Genomic DNA, 17,107 nt, shown 5'->3' on the forward strand with positions numbered 1-17,107 from the left:
AATGGCGGACCTCGGTGTCATGTTTGTGCACCTGCATTTTTCTTATTATTTCAACTGTTGAAGCAAAACCTGTTTCTTGTAGAGTATTTATGCTGTCAGTGAAGACACATATGTTACACGTAATGTTTCTGTTGTTGTGTTTTGCTGCCTCATAAGGAAGCGGTGCACACCTGGGTGTGTTGTTGCAAAGCTTCTCTGCCCACCAAAGGCCTGGCATGTGCACTTCATCATTTCTGGTCCTCTGCGTTTTGTTAGTTCATACCTAAATTATTCCTCACTCTCAAAAGCCAATTATAAAACAAAAAACTAACAAAAAACAAATAAATAACAGACTGCAACTAAAAGCTGGATGTAGCCACCACAGAATTACCCAAGTTTGCTATCTGAGTTGCATATCAAACTGAGAAACCAAAATCACTATTACATGCCCATTGAGTAGTGGACATGATGCTCACACGTGGTCTGAGTGTGTATGATCTTTGTTCAATGAGACAAATGAAGGTTTTACACTTTGTCAATTTTTTGCCCTGCCAAGTAAGAATTATGTAGCATCACTTGGAACCAGAACTGCACAACAAATTTAAAGCTGTGTTCATTTGATCTAATAGTATTTTATGTTTTGTTTCTTGTGGCTAAAGTCAGTAAACAAGCTGCCTCTAAAGTTGTGTCCCTGGCTGATTCATCTAATATTATCTGTTATTGTCTGTAGTTACTGAATGCATCACTGTGCTCACTGGCTAGGAGTCAACTTTGATTCCTGAGAATGAACCAGTACAAGCAAAGTAAAGCTATTAAAACAAAATTGTATTGAAGGGAACTGTAGGGGCAAGTGACATTTTTCAGTAACTATTTTTACATTTGAACTCTCTTTTATGTTGATAGTTAATTGATGCACTAACAATAAAAGAGGAAAATGTGTGATGGACATGAGTCTGCAGGACAGATTTGCATCAGAGAAAGCAGAGGAAATGAGAAAGGATGAAGAGGTGAGATGAGTGGGGGGAACAGGAGAGGAAAAGAGAACATCAAAGGAAAAATGAGAGGAGAGACACTGACGTATGTGATCCTATCACTTCTCTCTGCTGATATGACCGCCTCAGTTCCCATTGACATAGCAATCAGCTTGTCATCTCCCATAGCCTGCTACTCTCCTGCACTGCACTGACTTCAATTGTCTCCCAGGATTTTGTTTTAAATAACATCTACATTCGTCAGCATGGTTTTTATTGTCTTCTGGGCTCTTATTCCTTATGTAAATTTGAAGGGATTTTCCTGCCGCTGTCTGTACAAGTTGCCCTTGGGAAATCATGACAGTAGAAAAAAAAAAAAAAAAAAAAAAAACACGAGAAAAACGTTGTTGGAACCAGTTCCAGTAATGTAAAGCAACTTAGAGTACATTGTTACCTGAACAGAGGATGATTCCTTTACCTCCACTGGTAATTACTCCGCAGAGCATTAAACAGGTTAGATAAATAAAGCCTGTGTAAAGTATTGAGTGATGAAATATTAAAACTGAGAAAATGAAATAAATAAAAAATGAAAAAATAAATCAAATCCATAGAATAGAGTCACTATAGCAAAAAAACAAAAAACAAAAAACAAAGGAACACTGTTATTGCCAACACCTATCCCCATCCACCCATACAGTCAATTTCAAGGAAGATACACAGAATTTGACACTGTGAGGGAAGCTTGATGTCATACTTCTGAGAATCGTGTAAGCTAGGGTTCTCTTTCACAATATGTAGCACACGCAAAGACTACTGTTCACAAAATAATAGAGACATAGCATAATTATGACTAATTTCTCTAACTATTTGTATGGAAAAATGTGAAGTAGACACATGGGTGTGCATCTGTTGTCTATCTAGTTTTGTAACCCACTTTCCTGCGTATTTGTTCCTGGTATAGTGGCTGTGCATGCAATAATAATATATAAATATACTGTATACAGTATATTTTATGTTCAGATAAAGTCTTTGCATGTGAGTAAGTGTGGCTGAAAGATGAGGAGACGCAGATATTGTTAATAAATGGAGAAGCCACTATAAGGTTGGACCATGGCACCAGGTTATCTCATGCTGACTTCATTCAAAGACTGAAAACCCCCATGCTGTTAATGAGTCTATTAATAGTGGATACACCCAGCTTTCTGCCATTGCTGGTAAGCTGGTAGGCATCCAAAAAGGCAAAAGACCTGTGGTCACTTAGACATCCAGGAAACGCAGGCCACAAGGCAAACAAGCTTACAGACAGCTTAAAACAAGCAAAAAGACAACACTTCTTCATGTAGACTAAATGTAGTCTAGCAGAGGTTGATGGAATAGATTTAAGCATTTTGTTTTTTCTTTTTTTTATTTTAAATAGTTAAAACAGTTATGTAAGACATTTAACAACTACTTGATGCTGTTTAAAAGCAACCAACCAAACAAGAGCATTCTTCATGTTTTAAATAATTTATTAGTTCATAAATTACTACAGAGTAGCTATGTTTTTTTGTAATTTGTTGTTAGTTAATTTGCCAGTGTTTACAAATTTATTTTTCAGAAAACTACTACTATTTTTTATTACAAAATTCCCATGCTTACAGCAACAAAGCACATTTTTATGCTAACCCAACCATTTCCCTGTTAGCTATAATGTCATTTCTTCAGTCCTCCTACTGACACTCACTTTCTTCAAGGAAGCAAATATGCAAATTTTACAAAATGTCAAACTACTCAAGTTTCTGTTTATTATTTATCCCTCTTCCTATCAAATTTCTGGGAAGAAAGTGCTCCAGTTATTTCTTTCCCTCAAGCTGTTTTCAGTTAGCTTCTTTCATTAGCTTAGCTAGCTCTGCTAGTGAAGTCATTGTCAGTGTGTTAAGACTTGACCAGCCAGTCTGTCAGAAAATAAATAAATAAAAAAATAAAAAAATAAAGTCAGGTAAACTATATTTAGAAACCCTGCAGCTGAAAACTAACGGACTCACATGGCTAATCTACCACCCCTTATCATGATATTACAAGTAAATGTCTTTCCTATTTATCACAGAGTTTTTGAATAATTTTTACTCTCCATATCCCAGACTGCAGGGTTGTACATTTAATATGGACAAATATAATAGTAATTTTAGCTAAAATATGCCAGCTTTCATGTTGTAAACCCTGTGTGGCTTAATTTCTATCTCATTTAGATTTCACTATTAAAAACTGCAACTAATCTAACTAAATACGGAAAGGAAAATAATAAAATCAAAGCAAACTATTTAACTGACATGTTAACTGTCCTTGCCCAACATGGTTTTCTCAGTGTGTGGCCTGATACACTTGGTGGTTTACACAGGGAGCTCTAATCTCTCCTTCCCTTTTGTGTTTGTCCATGTTCCCCTCATTCAAGAATCAGCTGGTCGGAGCAGGTGCAAGCTGGTGACTCAACCATGTATGTGCTGCTGAGCCGACCCTTCACATGCACCTTTGTTTGGGTTAAATCTCAAACCAAGTGCTTTTTATAAACAAATGCAGCCATCCTACATTTATCTACCACACACACACACATGCTGTAAACCTACTGAAACACACAGTCATACACTAGTTTGCGTAATACAGGCCTCACAAACAGAGAGTCAGATTCATATTAATTGATGCAGTGATTCAGTTGCAAAATTTAAAATTTGCTCATGCAAGCCCTTTTCACAGGATGCTTTTAATGCTAGGGAAAATATTCTCTTTAAAGCTGTTTTTTTCTCCCGTATTCTTCTGCTTAACTGCTTATTACTTGTCTCACAGAGATCAAGACGTTAGATGTTCAGCAGCATTACACTGCTTCACGTGTACAGTAGATGAGGATGCTACTGTAGGTAGCAAACTGCTGATATAAATAGGGGAGGATAAAGAGCAACCATGATTGTGATGTCACTAATGCAGCCATGGCCCTTATATAAACTCACTGTGTTGAACACAACAGTGTAACCTACATGTACTGTGCAGCATGCAGAGCTCACTGTGCCTAGGGCTGAGGGTGGCTTTATGGGTATTTTATACAATATTCTAGGGATTCTGTATCTGAATGTGTGCATGTGTATAAATGGTTGCAGGGTTCATGTCATTTAACATGTATTATAGAATTTACAATAACCATAACAGCAAAGAGGACTGTTTTTCATCCCTATCAACTGACACTGATCAGGAGGGAAACAGTAAGAGCTGATATTTTGATCCTGGGATTGGGCTCTACGGCTGAAGACCGATAGAGGATCTTTCACTAATCTCTTAATATCACTCATCCCACTGAGATACTGCCACCATCACTATGATGAGATGGCCTGGATTTGCAGTGGTGGAATGAGGAGGGAGGAAAGTGGTGAAGGAGTACCAATTCAAAGACCATGCATAAGACTCCTCTTTTGTGAAACAAAAACATTGATTTGAAATAACCCTGAATAAGCAGAAATTTAAAGCCATCAGGCAATGAGGATTGCTTTTTGGGAGGAGGGTTGGGGGTGTAATTTGACAGTGAGCAGGAGCATGTTGACTTGTCCTCAGGAGGGCAGCTGCTTGGATGTTTGGCTGGCTGGTTGGCTTTAAATCTGTGCAGAGTGGCGACTAATGCAAGGGAATCCTTTCTTTTGGGATTTTACAGAAGCCAAACAGATCTTTTCCACAATCAGACAGATGTTGAGAGCCATCATGGTCAAGTTAATTTAAATCTTATAGAACTGTAATCACACATCTGTTTATTTGAAATTGGTGATTGTATGATACAACTTAAGGGAAAAACTCTAGCTTTTCTTCATAGGTGTCTAACATCATACTGCCTCTATAGAAATAGTTGAGCTATGTGTTGGTTGTAGTTTATTTGCAGTGAAGTCAAATCATATTGCCCTGCCTTATGCTTGTCTGCTTGGGTACACTGTATGTTACATGAACTAATACTAGTGTGCAGCAGCAATGAATTGGGACAGTAAGGAGTAGAACAAGCTGAACTAACAATAGGCAGCGTATCCATTACCTCTCTATTGTTAGCTATAGCTTTCCTATTATTAAAGCCCTCAATGAGCCAATTGACTGCAGTTTCAGTACAGTCTACCAATCACTCTCAGCCAGGAAGGAGTAGGTTTTGTATCTGTTTAGTTGGACTGGTAGGACTTTATGACTGGGCAAGGTTTAGATAATATGTTGGTATGTCAGTATGTTATAAAGAACTTTCTACTATTTCTACAGTATTATTTCTAGGTTTTCTAAAATGTAACACAGCTTAATTTTGTTATTTGTTCTAACCTTTATTTAAATAGTGTGCAAAGTAAATAATTTCCAAAGTCTTTACTAACCAACACTAATGCATTTATAACATTAGATTCTAGGAAAACTGCAAAAAAAACCATTATGTTACACAACATTCCCTTCTAATCATGCTTTTTAAATTATTTAGAGGAATGAGGATATTAATTCCCGCAGCTTTTCAGAGGAATCTGTGTCCATTCTTTGCTGAATATGAGATTTTAGCTGAGTTGTGACATTATTGTGGGACAGTGTCAGCTGCCAAGAAAGTGCTGGTCACAGGCATAAAATGTATCTGTGTCAGGATGGATGAAGTTGTCTGACAGGAGAAGCAGCTAAGCATTCACATACAAAAAAATAGACAAGTTGGTCCACACACCATTATGAAAGCAAACAAGCACATATGTGGAAGAACACAAACATGGTGTGTCACTGTGTCTGACTAAATGCTACTCAAAATGTTGATACTGTACTTGTTCCACTGTTTAATAAACTGACTTTAAAAGGAGCATTGTATATACTTCCTGTAGGCTTTTGCATAGAAATGCACGTGAGAATGTGTGGGCTGCTGGATGATTAGCTGACTTTTTGCTGCTTGGAAATCTCTTAGGAGGGAAGATATGGGGAAGCTCAATTGAATCCTGGCAGGTAATCTAAGGAAACAGATGGATTTTAGTTATATTTGGCAGCAGATTAGCCACTTCCTGTCGTTCAGGAAAAAAAAAAAAAAAAAAAATCCTGCTGTTGCCAACTCCTGCTTGACAATCTGAATATTAGTTTTTGGTCAGGAGGTCTGGCTTGTGTGCTCTTAGATTGCCTATTCTGATGAGTGTGCCCTGTGAATTCAATCCTATCTTTGCTTTCTAAGGCCCAGCTGTGGTATTTGGCCAACCCTTCCACGTCTATGTGCTTGCCCTCTTGCTGTCAATGCTGCCCTGGTTATAGCAGCATGCCAGCGCCCCATGCCCAAGGAAGTTATCACCACCCCATTCCCTGCTCCTAATCCTCTCTAAAGTGGAGAGAAAATGTTAAATAGCACTTCTTCCAGCATTTATTGGAGAGCTTGAATGAACGAGTGTCTCAAGACCTAATCGTCTGCCTTTAAATGAGTTGCTATTCTTAGTGCACGCCACACCTTTCTTTGAGATTTGCAGGTGATGCACAGTAGATGTGGTACAAAGCCAGAAATCTGTCTTTTATAGCCTGCAGGGATAATGCTGACTGCCATTTTCAGCATGTTGATTTTCCTTATGTAGTTGGCTAAAGAACAGTAACCCACTCTCCAGGGTTTGAAGGTAATATAATGACACTCCTTTTACAGTTTCTAATAGATTTTACAGCAGTGATGTTACACTTTCTGCTGGTCAACTTTATATTTCCTCTTACATTATTTGTTTAGTATGCTTTTATATTTTCCAATTTTCTTCTGAGCATAGGTCTAGCATAGTTATTCATGTATCCAGGGACAACAATAACATTTCTTTCCAAATAGACATGCGCAACATAAATTGTAAACAAATTTGAATTAGCAAACGTAAATTGTATGACCAGGATTGAAGTTCTAGATTTAGATGACACACACATCCTGTCAACCAGGTATAGTACAGTATCCATTAACATCATACCACAGTAACAAAGATGTAGTTGTGAAAGCCAAAACTGGAGCAGCTCTACAGCCTCCAGTGGAAGTTTCCCCTTTCGATTATTTACCTCTGAGTGATTTGAGGCAGATATTAGCTTCATCTCCTGGCACTATACTGACCAGCAGGGATGGTGTTAATGATGTATATAGTTGATATTTACCCACACAGCCAGATTACATTCTTATGATCCAATTATTACACGGCCTGTAAAAGACTCAGAGGGTTTGCAGGGTCACCGCTTAGCCACATCACAAATTTTCTACTATAGTGTTATTACCAAGATGAGGTTTCATCTTACTCTCTGTTTAAAAACTGTCAGGCATGGATGGGTGCCAATATCCCCTTCTTAAATAATTTTATTGTAGAGTCTGTTGGCTGTTGCCCAGTGTCAGTCAAAAGTACAAAGGTGTTATGTATTCAAATAGATCAAGTCAAATCAATACACAGATTCATGGAGAACTGGCTAAATAGAAAGGAAATATTCATCAAAGTATAGAAGCCAGAAATCACATTTCAAGGGGTTTTTAGCTACATGTTCAGTAGCACCAGTGTGCATCTTGCCATGTTTTAAACACCCTTGGTGGTCCTGTCAGTGGATGATATAGAGAGAAATCAAAAAGTTTCTGCTTTTGAGGAAGAGTTTACTGCAGGACAGGACTGCAGAGAAAGATGTTGGTGTAAGAGATGTAGGCTAGGTTGGCTTTGGGCTGGGGATTCTTGCTGTAGCAGCATGGAGACTGAACTTTTGCTTTTCTGTGACTTAAAAGCATCTTGAGTTGCAATAATTTAATTGATCAGGCTGACAATGATTTATTTTTCTTAATTAAACCTTAAAGAGTAGTAAAAGAGGGCTGTGTGATGGTGTGGTGGTTAGAACTGTTGCCTCAGTGCAGTAAAGTTCCTGGTTTGCATCTCTGCTGGGGCTTTTCTGTGTGGAGTTTGCATGTGCTAAGGTAATATGTGCTTCTGAATTAGTGAGTATGAGTGGTTGTCTGTATCAGTGATGGACTGACTCTCTCCTGAGAGGATAGGCTCCAGCTCCCCCAAAACCCTGCATGAAATAAGTGGGTGTAAGAAATGGATAAATGGAGAGGTAAAAAACTGGCTGAAATTAGGCTGTATGCATGTTAATGGGAAACACGTCAACATTGAACCAGATTTTGACACAACACAGCACGTCCTGAAATAATAACTAGAACATCAAAAGTTGCAATTATTCACAACACATAGTATTAACTCATGCTTGTTCAATGAACGTGCCACCAACACACTTGTTTTAGCTTTGTTTTGGAATGTTTTGGACTCTAGAAACTCTCTAAGCAAACATTTGTTTATCAGCAGACACTACACATTCACATGTTTTTGACTTTAAAGCTGCTGCTCTTGGTTTGTTAATTTTACACATCCTACCAGTGCTCAGTTTGAGTTTTCTTTACATGTGCATTTTTCCCTCTACAGTCTAAAAACATACATATGAGGATAATTTTGTGATTAAAGATGACTCTCTGCCCCTTCTGTGTTAGTAATGGACAAGGGGACTTGCCCAAGGTCTACCATGTCTCCCAGAGGCTGCAGCCCTCTGCAGGACAAAGCAGGAAGCGCTACTGAATTTTTTTCTGAAGCCTGAAGTTAACCTTCTTTGACTCTTTTTTAATGCTGGGCAGGTAGTGTGGAGTGGCTTTTGAAAATTTGAACGATTAACATTTACATTTATTTTAATTGTTTTCTTTATTATAAATGTACATATATAAATACATACATTTATAACTAGTCACTTTTTCAGTGTTGACACCTTTATAAAACAATTAATTTTGGATGCAATTTAGATGTTGCTGGACCGGCTGTTGTGTGAATGTGATGTTGAAAACCTTGTTCTGGATGTGGGACAATGTCATGGTTCAGGGCTTGTTGTACAAATGTAACAACAGTACATTATATAAATTTTAAATACATATGTAGAAAAGGAAATGCAGTGAAACATAGGATGCACAGCTTGTGGTGAGGCTTATTTTATCTAAGCATTTTAGTTGCTGATTGTCTTCTCTTCTATAGCAGCTTTATTCAGAGCGTTGCATTTAATAAAATATCATAGATCTTACAAAAACATCCAGGTCCCAGTGATGGCTTGTTGTGTAATTCTCCTGCTGTCTGTACAGACGGGGCTGTGCAAACCCAGCTCTTCCATGAAATTTCCTTCTCATATGTGCTGGCTGAAGTTTGCAACAAAAAGGGTTAGACTTGTTTGCTATGAGGATATGATGTGGTGATCTTCCGTTTGGTCTGGGATTCTTTGGTAAAGTGCAGAACATGGACAAGCAATGGCCTCCTTTTACATGTGTTTCTTAAGCTAATGCTGCAACTATTGCTGTTGCTGTGCACTAACCCCCAGTATAACCATTCAGTTCAAGCATAATGTACAGTAAACCCAAACTTCTTAAAGATTCAGATATGTATCATATACAGTATGGCCATTTAACAATAAAAAAAATAACAAAACTTTTGACTTTGACATCAAAACTTCAATTGAATGCACTCCTACAGTCACTTTCAACTCTTTTAAAACTTTATAGGCTATCATAAATAAAGCAGCCTTTTTTTAACTGGGAATGCATGACTCAAAATAACTGTTAGCTGAAAAACAACTTGATTTATCAGCTGTTTGAATTCAGCTCACAGCAGCCCATGCAGCACCTCTGTCCACTAGAGAGCAGTGTAGCATTAGTCATAGTCAGACCTTTTAGAGCCACTCATGTGTAAGAAGGTAGAAACCAAAATACGGAGCAAAGTAACAGATCCAGTGGAACAACATTACTTGAGTAATTAAAACTTAAAGTTAGCATCCTGGCACACAAGCACAAAAAGATGATATTGTATTTTGTTGTGTTTTATTCTGTACTGTGTAATGGGAGTTCATAGAGTACAGTGTGCACGTTAAAGAGATGGAAAACAGACCCTGCAGCCAGGATACTGAATACGTCACTTGTGACATTTTACACTCACTCATTTTACTGCCCCATGTCAAATAATACACAGCACACTCCCTCACTCACACGAGCTAGCTCATATGAGTACAGCGCACACAAGGATGTGTGGATATGGGGACGCACTGCACACACACACATAAAAACACTAATGCATGGACGTATGCTCACAGACACTCGGCCCAGCAGCTTTCCAGCCAGGCAGGCAGGCGGGCAAGAAGGCAGTAGGCTCGATCAGATAAATATGAGGCTTGTAATGCGACCACAGAGACGAGGCTGATGGGATCAATAAAGAACGGCGCTGCAGGTCATCGGGAGAACACAGCGAGAGGATAAATATGGACTGGCTCATTGGAAAACAGACCAGCGAGACTGATGGGTACACAGGACTATATCTTTCCTCGTGTGTTTTCTCACCCATCTGACACAGATCCCACAGACTGATTTCTTATTCTGCTGTGCTCTTCCTCTTGCTAAAGTAGATTCTAGTGCTCTATGAGATATCCCTCAGTATTTGTTTAGAAATAGCGGCACACACACTGGGATTAGTGGGAATTTAAAGATTTTAATATAAGAGAATATTGTTGTAATGAAAAGGCTTCCAATAAGTCTAAATGGATTTAAGTTAATATGTTACTCTGAATAAATAAGTTTTTTAGTCTGAAAATTTTATTGGAGAACTCTCACACAACTGCAGCCCACAGTTTGACATAATGTGCTTTGAATATTTCCCAGCTTATGACAGAAATGACTTTATGTAATCAAGTTTTCTTAAATCTCAGGGACATCCTCTTCCTCTTCCTTTTGGAAAAAAAAATAAAAAAAAGATATAATATCAGTGCTCAACACCCCTCAAACATACCAAATTTTGTAGCTGTGTCTCTGTTTGGAGTTGATAAAATCTAATCAACACATTTCATTTCACGCTTCTATTTAAAGAAGGCTATGTTCTTATAATAAGTGGTGATCAGGTGGGTGAGGTTCTGGGGTGTGTTTCTCAGCTGCATCTTGTTTCTATTTAGTTAAAGTGACAGACAAGCAGAAGAGAGAGTGGCCGAACTGGCAGCTTTGGTGTTGGATGGTGCACAGATGTAACAGAGTCATGTGGTTGCTGCTCTCTGTTTGTGTGTTTGTTTGAATGCTGCTTGATTATCCTGCATACAATAGCTGTTTTGGCTTCCAAAGATAACTCTGCATGGGAAATGAGTAGTTAGTGACTATGCATGTTAAATGGCCATTTTAATTATTTGTTAATCCGTTCTCATGTTGTGTTACTGAGCCAACATGTTCATGTTCATCAGAGCAGAAAAATGTATTTGTTGTAAGAAAAAAGGGCATAGAAATGTACACACCACACACACACACACACACACACACACACACACACACACACACACACACACACACATATATATATATATATATATATATATATATATATATATATATGTATGTAGCAATTACTTTATTATAACACTGAAGATACAGTCTCTCAAAGAAATATTTAACATGTTAGTAGAGGCAATTTTTATTGTCAGACATAAATTAGACAGTATTTAAATATTTATATTCTAAATTTTAAAATAAACACCGCTCCCATCTGCAATTTAGATTAAGTTATATTTGTAACTTTCTTTGATATATATATACAAATAGTAAATAAACATGGATAATGGAACGAGGTAAATAAGAAGACCCTCATGCAGTGAGCACCAACTGGAAATTCAATATTGATTTCTAGTTGAAACTGGGATATATGTGGACCGACTCTCTAAGGCCTCTTTAACAAGCTAAAAGGCCATTTCAAAATTGACATTTCTCTAAATTCATCAGTTGTTTTAGGGGGGTATCAATAAGAGATGTGAAGATAGATTAGTTTTAAGTGTTTGGAAAAATGTGTTTAAGAAGATGATGCATTTCAATGCATTTCATGCTTTATTTGAAATGTCATGAATATGGAGATGTGTGCCGCTAACAGGAGCTTCTAGGAAATTGTTATATAAGTTTATAAATACTTTACTGTAATCAAAAGCTGTGGTTACTTCTGTAATTGATATTTACAAGTATTCAGAAGTTTCCATTTATATAATTTTATCAGTGGTGCTCAGTTTAGCAAGTTAGCTAAATGTTATGGCTTAATATTTTTCTAAGGATACTAATAAGAGAAATGTATGGCAGTTTTCATTCAGGTCTTTGATGAATGACTTAAAATAGTTTGGGAAAACAAAACAAATTTATTTATGAAGCATTTTAGGGTTATATTTCTACTACTGGCTATTGGTGTTGCGGTGTATGTTGCTAGCACAAGTTAGCGACATGCATATATGAGCACGTGTTGCTAACTTGCTGTTGAGAAGTTTACACTAAGTGAGAAACTACTTTCTAACTCAGGCTCTGGTACTTCCCATTCAGAGAAGTGGTCGAATGTCTCCCAGTATAGTTTGTTAGTTGCTCTGAAACACATGTAGATGTCTTTCTGTGCTTCAGGGTACTAGCTTGGTGTGGGTGGCGTGGGCCATTAGTGACTATAGATTTTTCTTAGAAAAGGTCAGAGACTAGTTGTGCAATAATTTACAATATGGGCTAGCATTTAGCATCCACGCTCACGTGTTAAACAGTTCCATAAAAAGTCGTGTTTGTTCATGTTGGGGAGACTGTTGCTCACATGAAACAGATAATTTAAATTTAATTTAGTTTAAATCACTTCTTTTTATTTTTTCCATCTTTAAAGTAACCCTGTTAATGTTTTTTTATGCTGACCTCACTGTGTTTATGACTGTTACATTGTTGTTTTCCCCAGATTATTATTTATAATATCCTTAATATCTTTATTGTCTTGCTCATTTTTAGTCGCATCATCATTGTGTCAACATTTTATGTCTTTTAGATTGTTTTCTTCATTTATTTATGTTCTGTATGCACTGAGTTGTGCACACCTTTTTATTTTTTATGTTTTAGGATCAAAGAAGAACCAAAGCCTCAGCCAGCACAGTAAGTAAATTGCATTACCCAGAGTGCTCTAGGCTTTGACACTTCTTCCTGGCAGTGAGTGCTGTGTGCTTCATGTGGCTTTTGCCTCTTTGACTGGAGGTTAAATGAAAGAAATGGCATTAATGTCATGGAAAAGCCAGTGTGACTGCTTGATGACAGCACGGTGGCAGTCATGAAGTCCTCAGTCATTACTTCTACATCTCTCATTGAGTTAACGTTGACAAATTTATTAAATTAATGAAACAGCTGAATTCCATGACATCTATGACATTGTCTTTACCTTTGTACCAGCTTTTTTTTAACTGCTAGGCTCCCACACCTTTTCCTTGTCCTTAGTTTGTTCCTGGATGCCCATCATCATTTAGTGTGTCATATGCACTCTGATTGGCTTCTGCAGCCTCATAGTTTGACCTGATGCACCTGTCTTGTTTTACTGTACTATAGTTTCATTTTGATCCAGTCTGTCTGTAGGAGTACCCAATCTGACAACCTGACGCCTATTGCATCTACAATCTGGAAATAGAGATACTGTACTTGTTTCCCTCAGCTGAGCATTTAATGCAGCTCTTATTTCGCCTGGCTGTAGAGCTTTCCAGCTTTTACTGTTCTTCTCTTTACTTTAAATCTTTTAATCTCATCTTTCTTTCTTCTTGTGTCTTTCTCCCTGTATTTCTGGTTGTCAGTTGTTCCAATACTTGCTGCTCTGCCCGTACCTTGGCCCTCTCTTTTCTCTGCTCTGGTTGTAGTGAATGTTCCCGCTATTCTTCACTCATAAATTGACCCACTTTCTTATTAAGATGAAACTGTTTTCTCCCAAGTTGGCTCATTAAGATATTTCAGTCGCACTTTGCTTATTTGAACAGGTGGTTTCCCTTTAGTGGGATTACTGAGCTGGTAAATAACGTTCTTCAGCCCCAGCAAAAGTCCCAAAATGACAAGGAGCCAGAGCCAGACACGTAAGTAATAGTGCAGACCTATTCTGATCTACCAACTGGAACAAATATATCGCGGTGACCCAGCAGCTGGGAGCGTAGGATGTTCTACCCCAGAGTATGTTTCCCAGTTTCTCAGTGTGTGTTTGATACGCATCAGAGGGTTTTGTTGAAGTTGTTTCCCCACAACTGATTCTAATAAAATGAATGACAAAATGTAATTTGTCTAATGGGATGAAACAAGCAACATTTCTGTTGTCAAAACTCAGGAGAAACATGATAAAAGTCATATCTGTTTGCTTGGCTCTGATTGGTAATTACTTAAGACATTTCTAACAATGTATTAAAATGAAGCAGTTTATTTTATTTATAACAAGCTTACAGTCATTGTACATGCAACGATCTACAAAGGTGCATAGCACTGATCTTTGATGAGGGTAACCGGTTACATACCGGCTAGCTCTATCAAACTTCATGAAAGAACAAGGTTGGCTAAACCTTACAAAAAACCCCCCCAAAAACCAAAAAACAAACAAACAAAAAAAACACAAAAAAAAAAAAAAAAAAATCACAACTAAATAAATAAATAAAAACAAAACAAACTAGTGCAACATAATTAGAGATTGGACATCAAAATATTACAATGTGATGAACTGCTGTGATGAAACCACATAATACACAAATATTCAACAATGTGCAACTCTTTTAGCTTTATTTTGCTCCTTTGTGTTAGCTTCACACCTATAAAATGTATGCCATGCTACTTAATGAGTCTTCTTGCTCAAGAGCAGCAACAACCACAGAAAGCTGCTTTATCAAAGAGTAGTTTCTGATAAACCCACTGAACATAGCAGCAAAAAGACACTAGACAATGCTAATAACAAAGTTATCTAACAGAGTAACTAGCATAATGGGGAAAAACTGAAACTGAATATTAACCTTAACAATTTGGTTAAATTTGTGTAAAAAAGTGTTTGCACATGGTAAAAAATGCTGGTCTGTCTGCTGTGTGTGGGTAAAACAGACTATTCTATGCTAAATTCTAAGGAGAAAATCTTAAAAATGTCAAATCTTACATTTGTTAGCATGAGAGTTTTTCTTTTCCGTTGCTTGATATTGTGAAAATCCCTTTCAGTATGTGTTTAATACACCCTATTTGAATTTTCAGGATTTTTTTAATCAGGACAATAAAAAATATCTGGTCCTAATAAAGTCCTAAATGTAAACAACCTCAGATAAACAGCAACATAAACAGCTTAGTTTTTGTTAAATGATTAATAAATAATGTGATGTAATATGTCCTGTACTGGCGATAATCTGAGGTTGTTTTTAGCTTTATTATTATTATTATTATTATTATTATTTCCAGACCTCCAGACCCTTTGCCAGTTGAGTATTTAAACTTGGTACCCATGAGAATGGTTATTTTCCTTTAATCAAAATAAAATCTACTAACAGTCTGGCATTGGAGAGCACACAGGCAGACTTGGGGCTATCGTCCAAATCAGTAGTTTTTTTTTTTTTAGGATAGTCACTGTGAAACAGAATGTGTGATTTATTTGAAATGCTATGTTGCCAATAAATTTAGGGAATTTCTAGTTGTTATATATTTTAACATTGACAGTGTTATTTATTTATTTGCAACTACTTGCTCTAGGTGAATTAAAAAATGAACATCCAGATAAAATCAAGTTAAAAGGCACATGGATATTTTTCAACCAATACCTTATTTGCCAACATTTTTTAGCTGTGTTGTTGAATATCAACTGTCCTGCATCCAAATTCATGTAATTTTTCCTAGCTTTATCGTGCTTGCTCAAAGGCATATGAAGACAGAATGCAATACTTTTGGAGTTTTGGGCCTAAATATAACACTACTTTAACATTGGTGGTTTTTTTTCTAAATCTGAATATACGTAGGTATCGTTTTAAAGCCTTCATCTACCGATAACAGTGAAGTACTAATTTGATCAATTCCATAGAATTTCTTCAATGTTATGATCACATTTTATAGTTTGCAAAACAAAACAAAAAGTTGAGATAAGTGATGAGAGAAGCAGAATTCAGCTGCTTGTAGAAATCTTGTAGTTTACCTTTGCTGCTGAATCTGTCATATGTCCAAAAGAGAAGCTCACATTTCTGGTGTAGGTAGCGGCTGGCCTAGAGGTAAGAGAGCTCCGATACGCTAGCATGGAATTGGACAATGAGCAGCGTATGATTACTCATCAGCAGTGTCACCTACATTTGACCGTGTTTGATACAATAAGCACCCCCTCTGGAATGGCTTCTGAGTACCAGCTGCCTGCTGCCACGAGAATCTGCTCACACTTCTGTTTATTTGGTTTATTTTAAATTGTACCTTACTTTTTACTAATTCATCACACGGTCTCTTTACTTGCTTATAAATATCTGTTCATTCCCAATTGAGAATGATCACATTTTATATAGACTGAGGTCAAACCTGTAAAGTTTAAAAACTGAATACCTGAGTTATCTTTTATAAAGAGGGAAGAACTACTCATAGTTATTCTCTCTACCCTGGATTACCTCTCTAACCCAGTATACCAGCAGCCCGTATTCTATGTACTGATCCAAGTACGGAGGGTAAGTGAAAATAAAACAGAAATTTGAGTAATTTTATGTCCTTGGTCCTAAGAGACAGTGGCTCTATCATGTTCTTCATCAGTCTGTTATCAGGCCCTCTGTCAGTAAATACAATTTGGTTCAAATCTGTTATACAAAGCCACATACTAGCCTAATCTCTGCTAGGTAAACACACAAAGGCTTTGATATAATTAGCTCTTTAATCCCTCCATAGATACATCTTTTGAGCTTGGTTCAGTGGCACTGATGCCACAGAGACTCAGGCACACACATGCCCACTGTATGCAGTCTTCATGTGGGGTTTGGCCATTACATTTGGGGCCTAAAGAGCTGGTTGTGGGAAAAGGAAACAAGTTTATCTCAAAGCCTTATGTAGTAAAAGGATAGCACTGTTCAATAATTCACATGAGCTAATGAATGTTGCAGGGGATATGTGGGGCGAAACCAATTCTAATCGCCATATTATGAAGTCAGCCCAGTGTTTAGTTTCCAAGGAGACGCTCAATTGACATGTGTCATACAAAATGCATGTGAGAAGCCCATGTTATGTTTTTTTAGCAGTCTCGCTGGACTTGTTGGGAGTTAAGGGGCGACTGTAAAAGATCAGGTGTAATGTATCAGTAGGAGGCCATCTATAGGTCACAAACAGTAACACAATAGACACGGCACTGTCAAATGCTGACTAGAAGATGGGC

General features: G+C 37.3%; 1 protein-coding gene across 24 annotated transcripts in view; it reads left to right on the forward strand.

The window, feature by feature from the left end:
• Nucleotides 1-17,107, forward strand: part of rims2a (regulating synaptic membrane exocytosis 2a) — a 145,318-nt gene that overhangs the window by 9,205 nt on the left and 119,006 nt on the right. The window contains exons 3-4 of one of the 24 annotated variants that reach the window (XM_041988759.1): nucleotides 12,844-12,876; nucleotides 13,740-13,832. The exons of the other annotated variants lie outside the window; for them this stretch is intronic. Coding sequence (XP_041844693.1) covers nucleotides 12,844-12,876; nucleotides 13,740-13,832 — 126 coding nt within the window. The remainder of the gene's footprint in view (nucleotides 1-12,843; nucleotides 12,877-13,739; nucleotides 13,833-17,107) is intronic. 24 annotated transcript variants of the gene reach the window in all.

Source organism: Melanotaenia boesemani, chromosome 6 (assembly GCF_017639745.1).
Source record: "Melanotaenia boesemani isolate fMelBoe1 chromosome 6, fMelBoe1.pri, whole genome shotgun sequence".
Taxonomy (NCBI): domain Eukaryota; kingdom Metazoa; phylum Chordata; class Actinopteri; order Atheriniformes; family Melanotaeniidae; genus Melanotaenia; species Melanotaenia boesemani.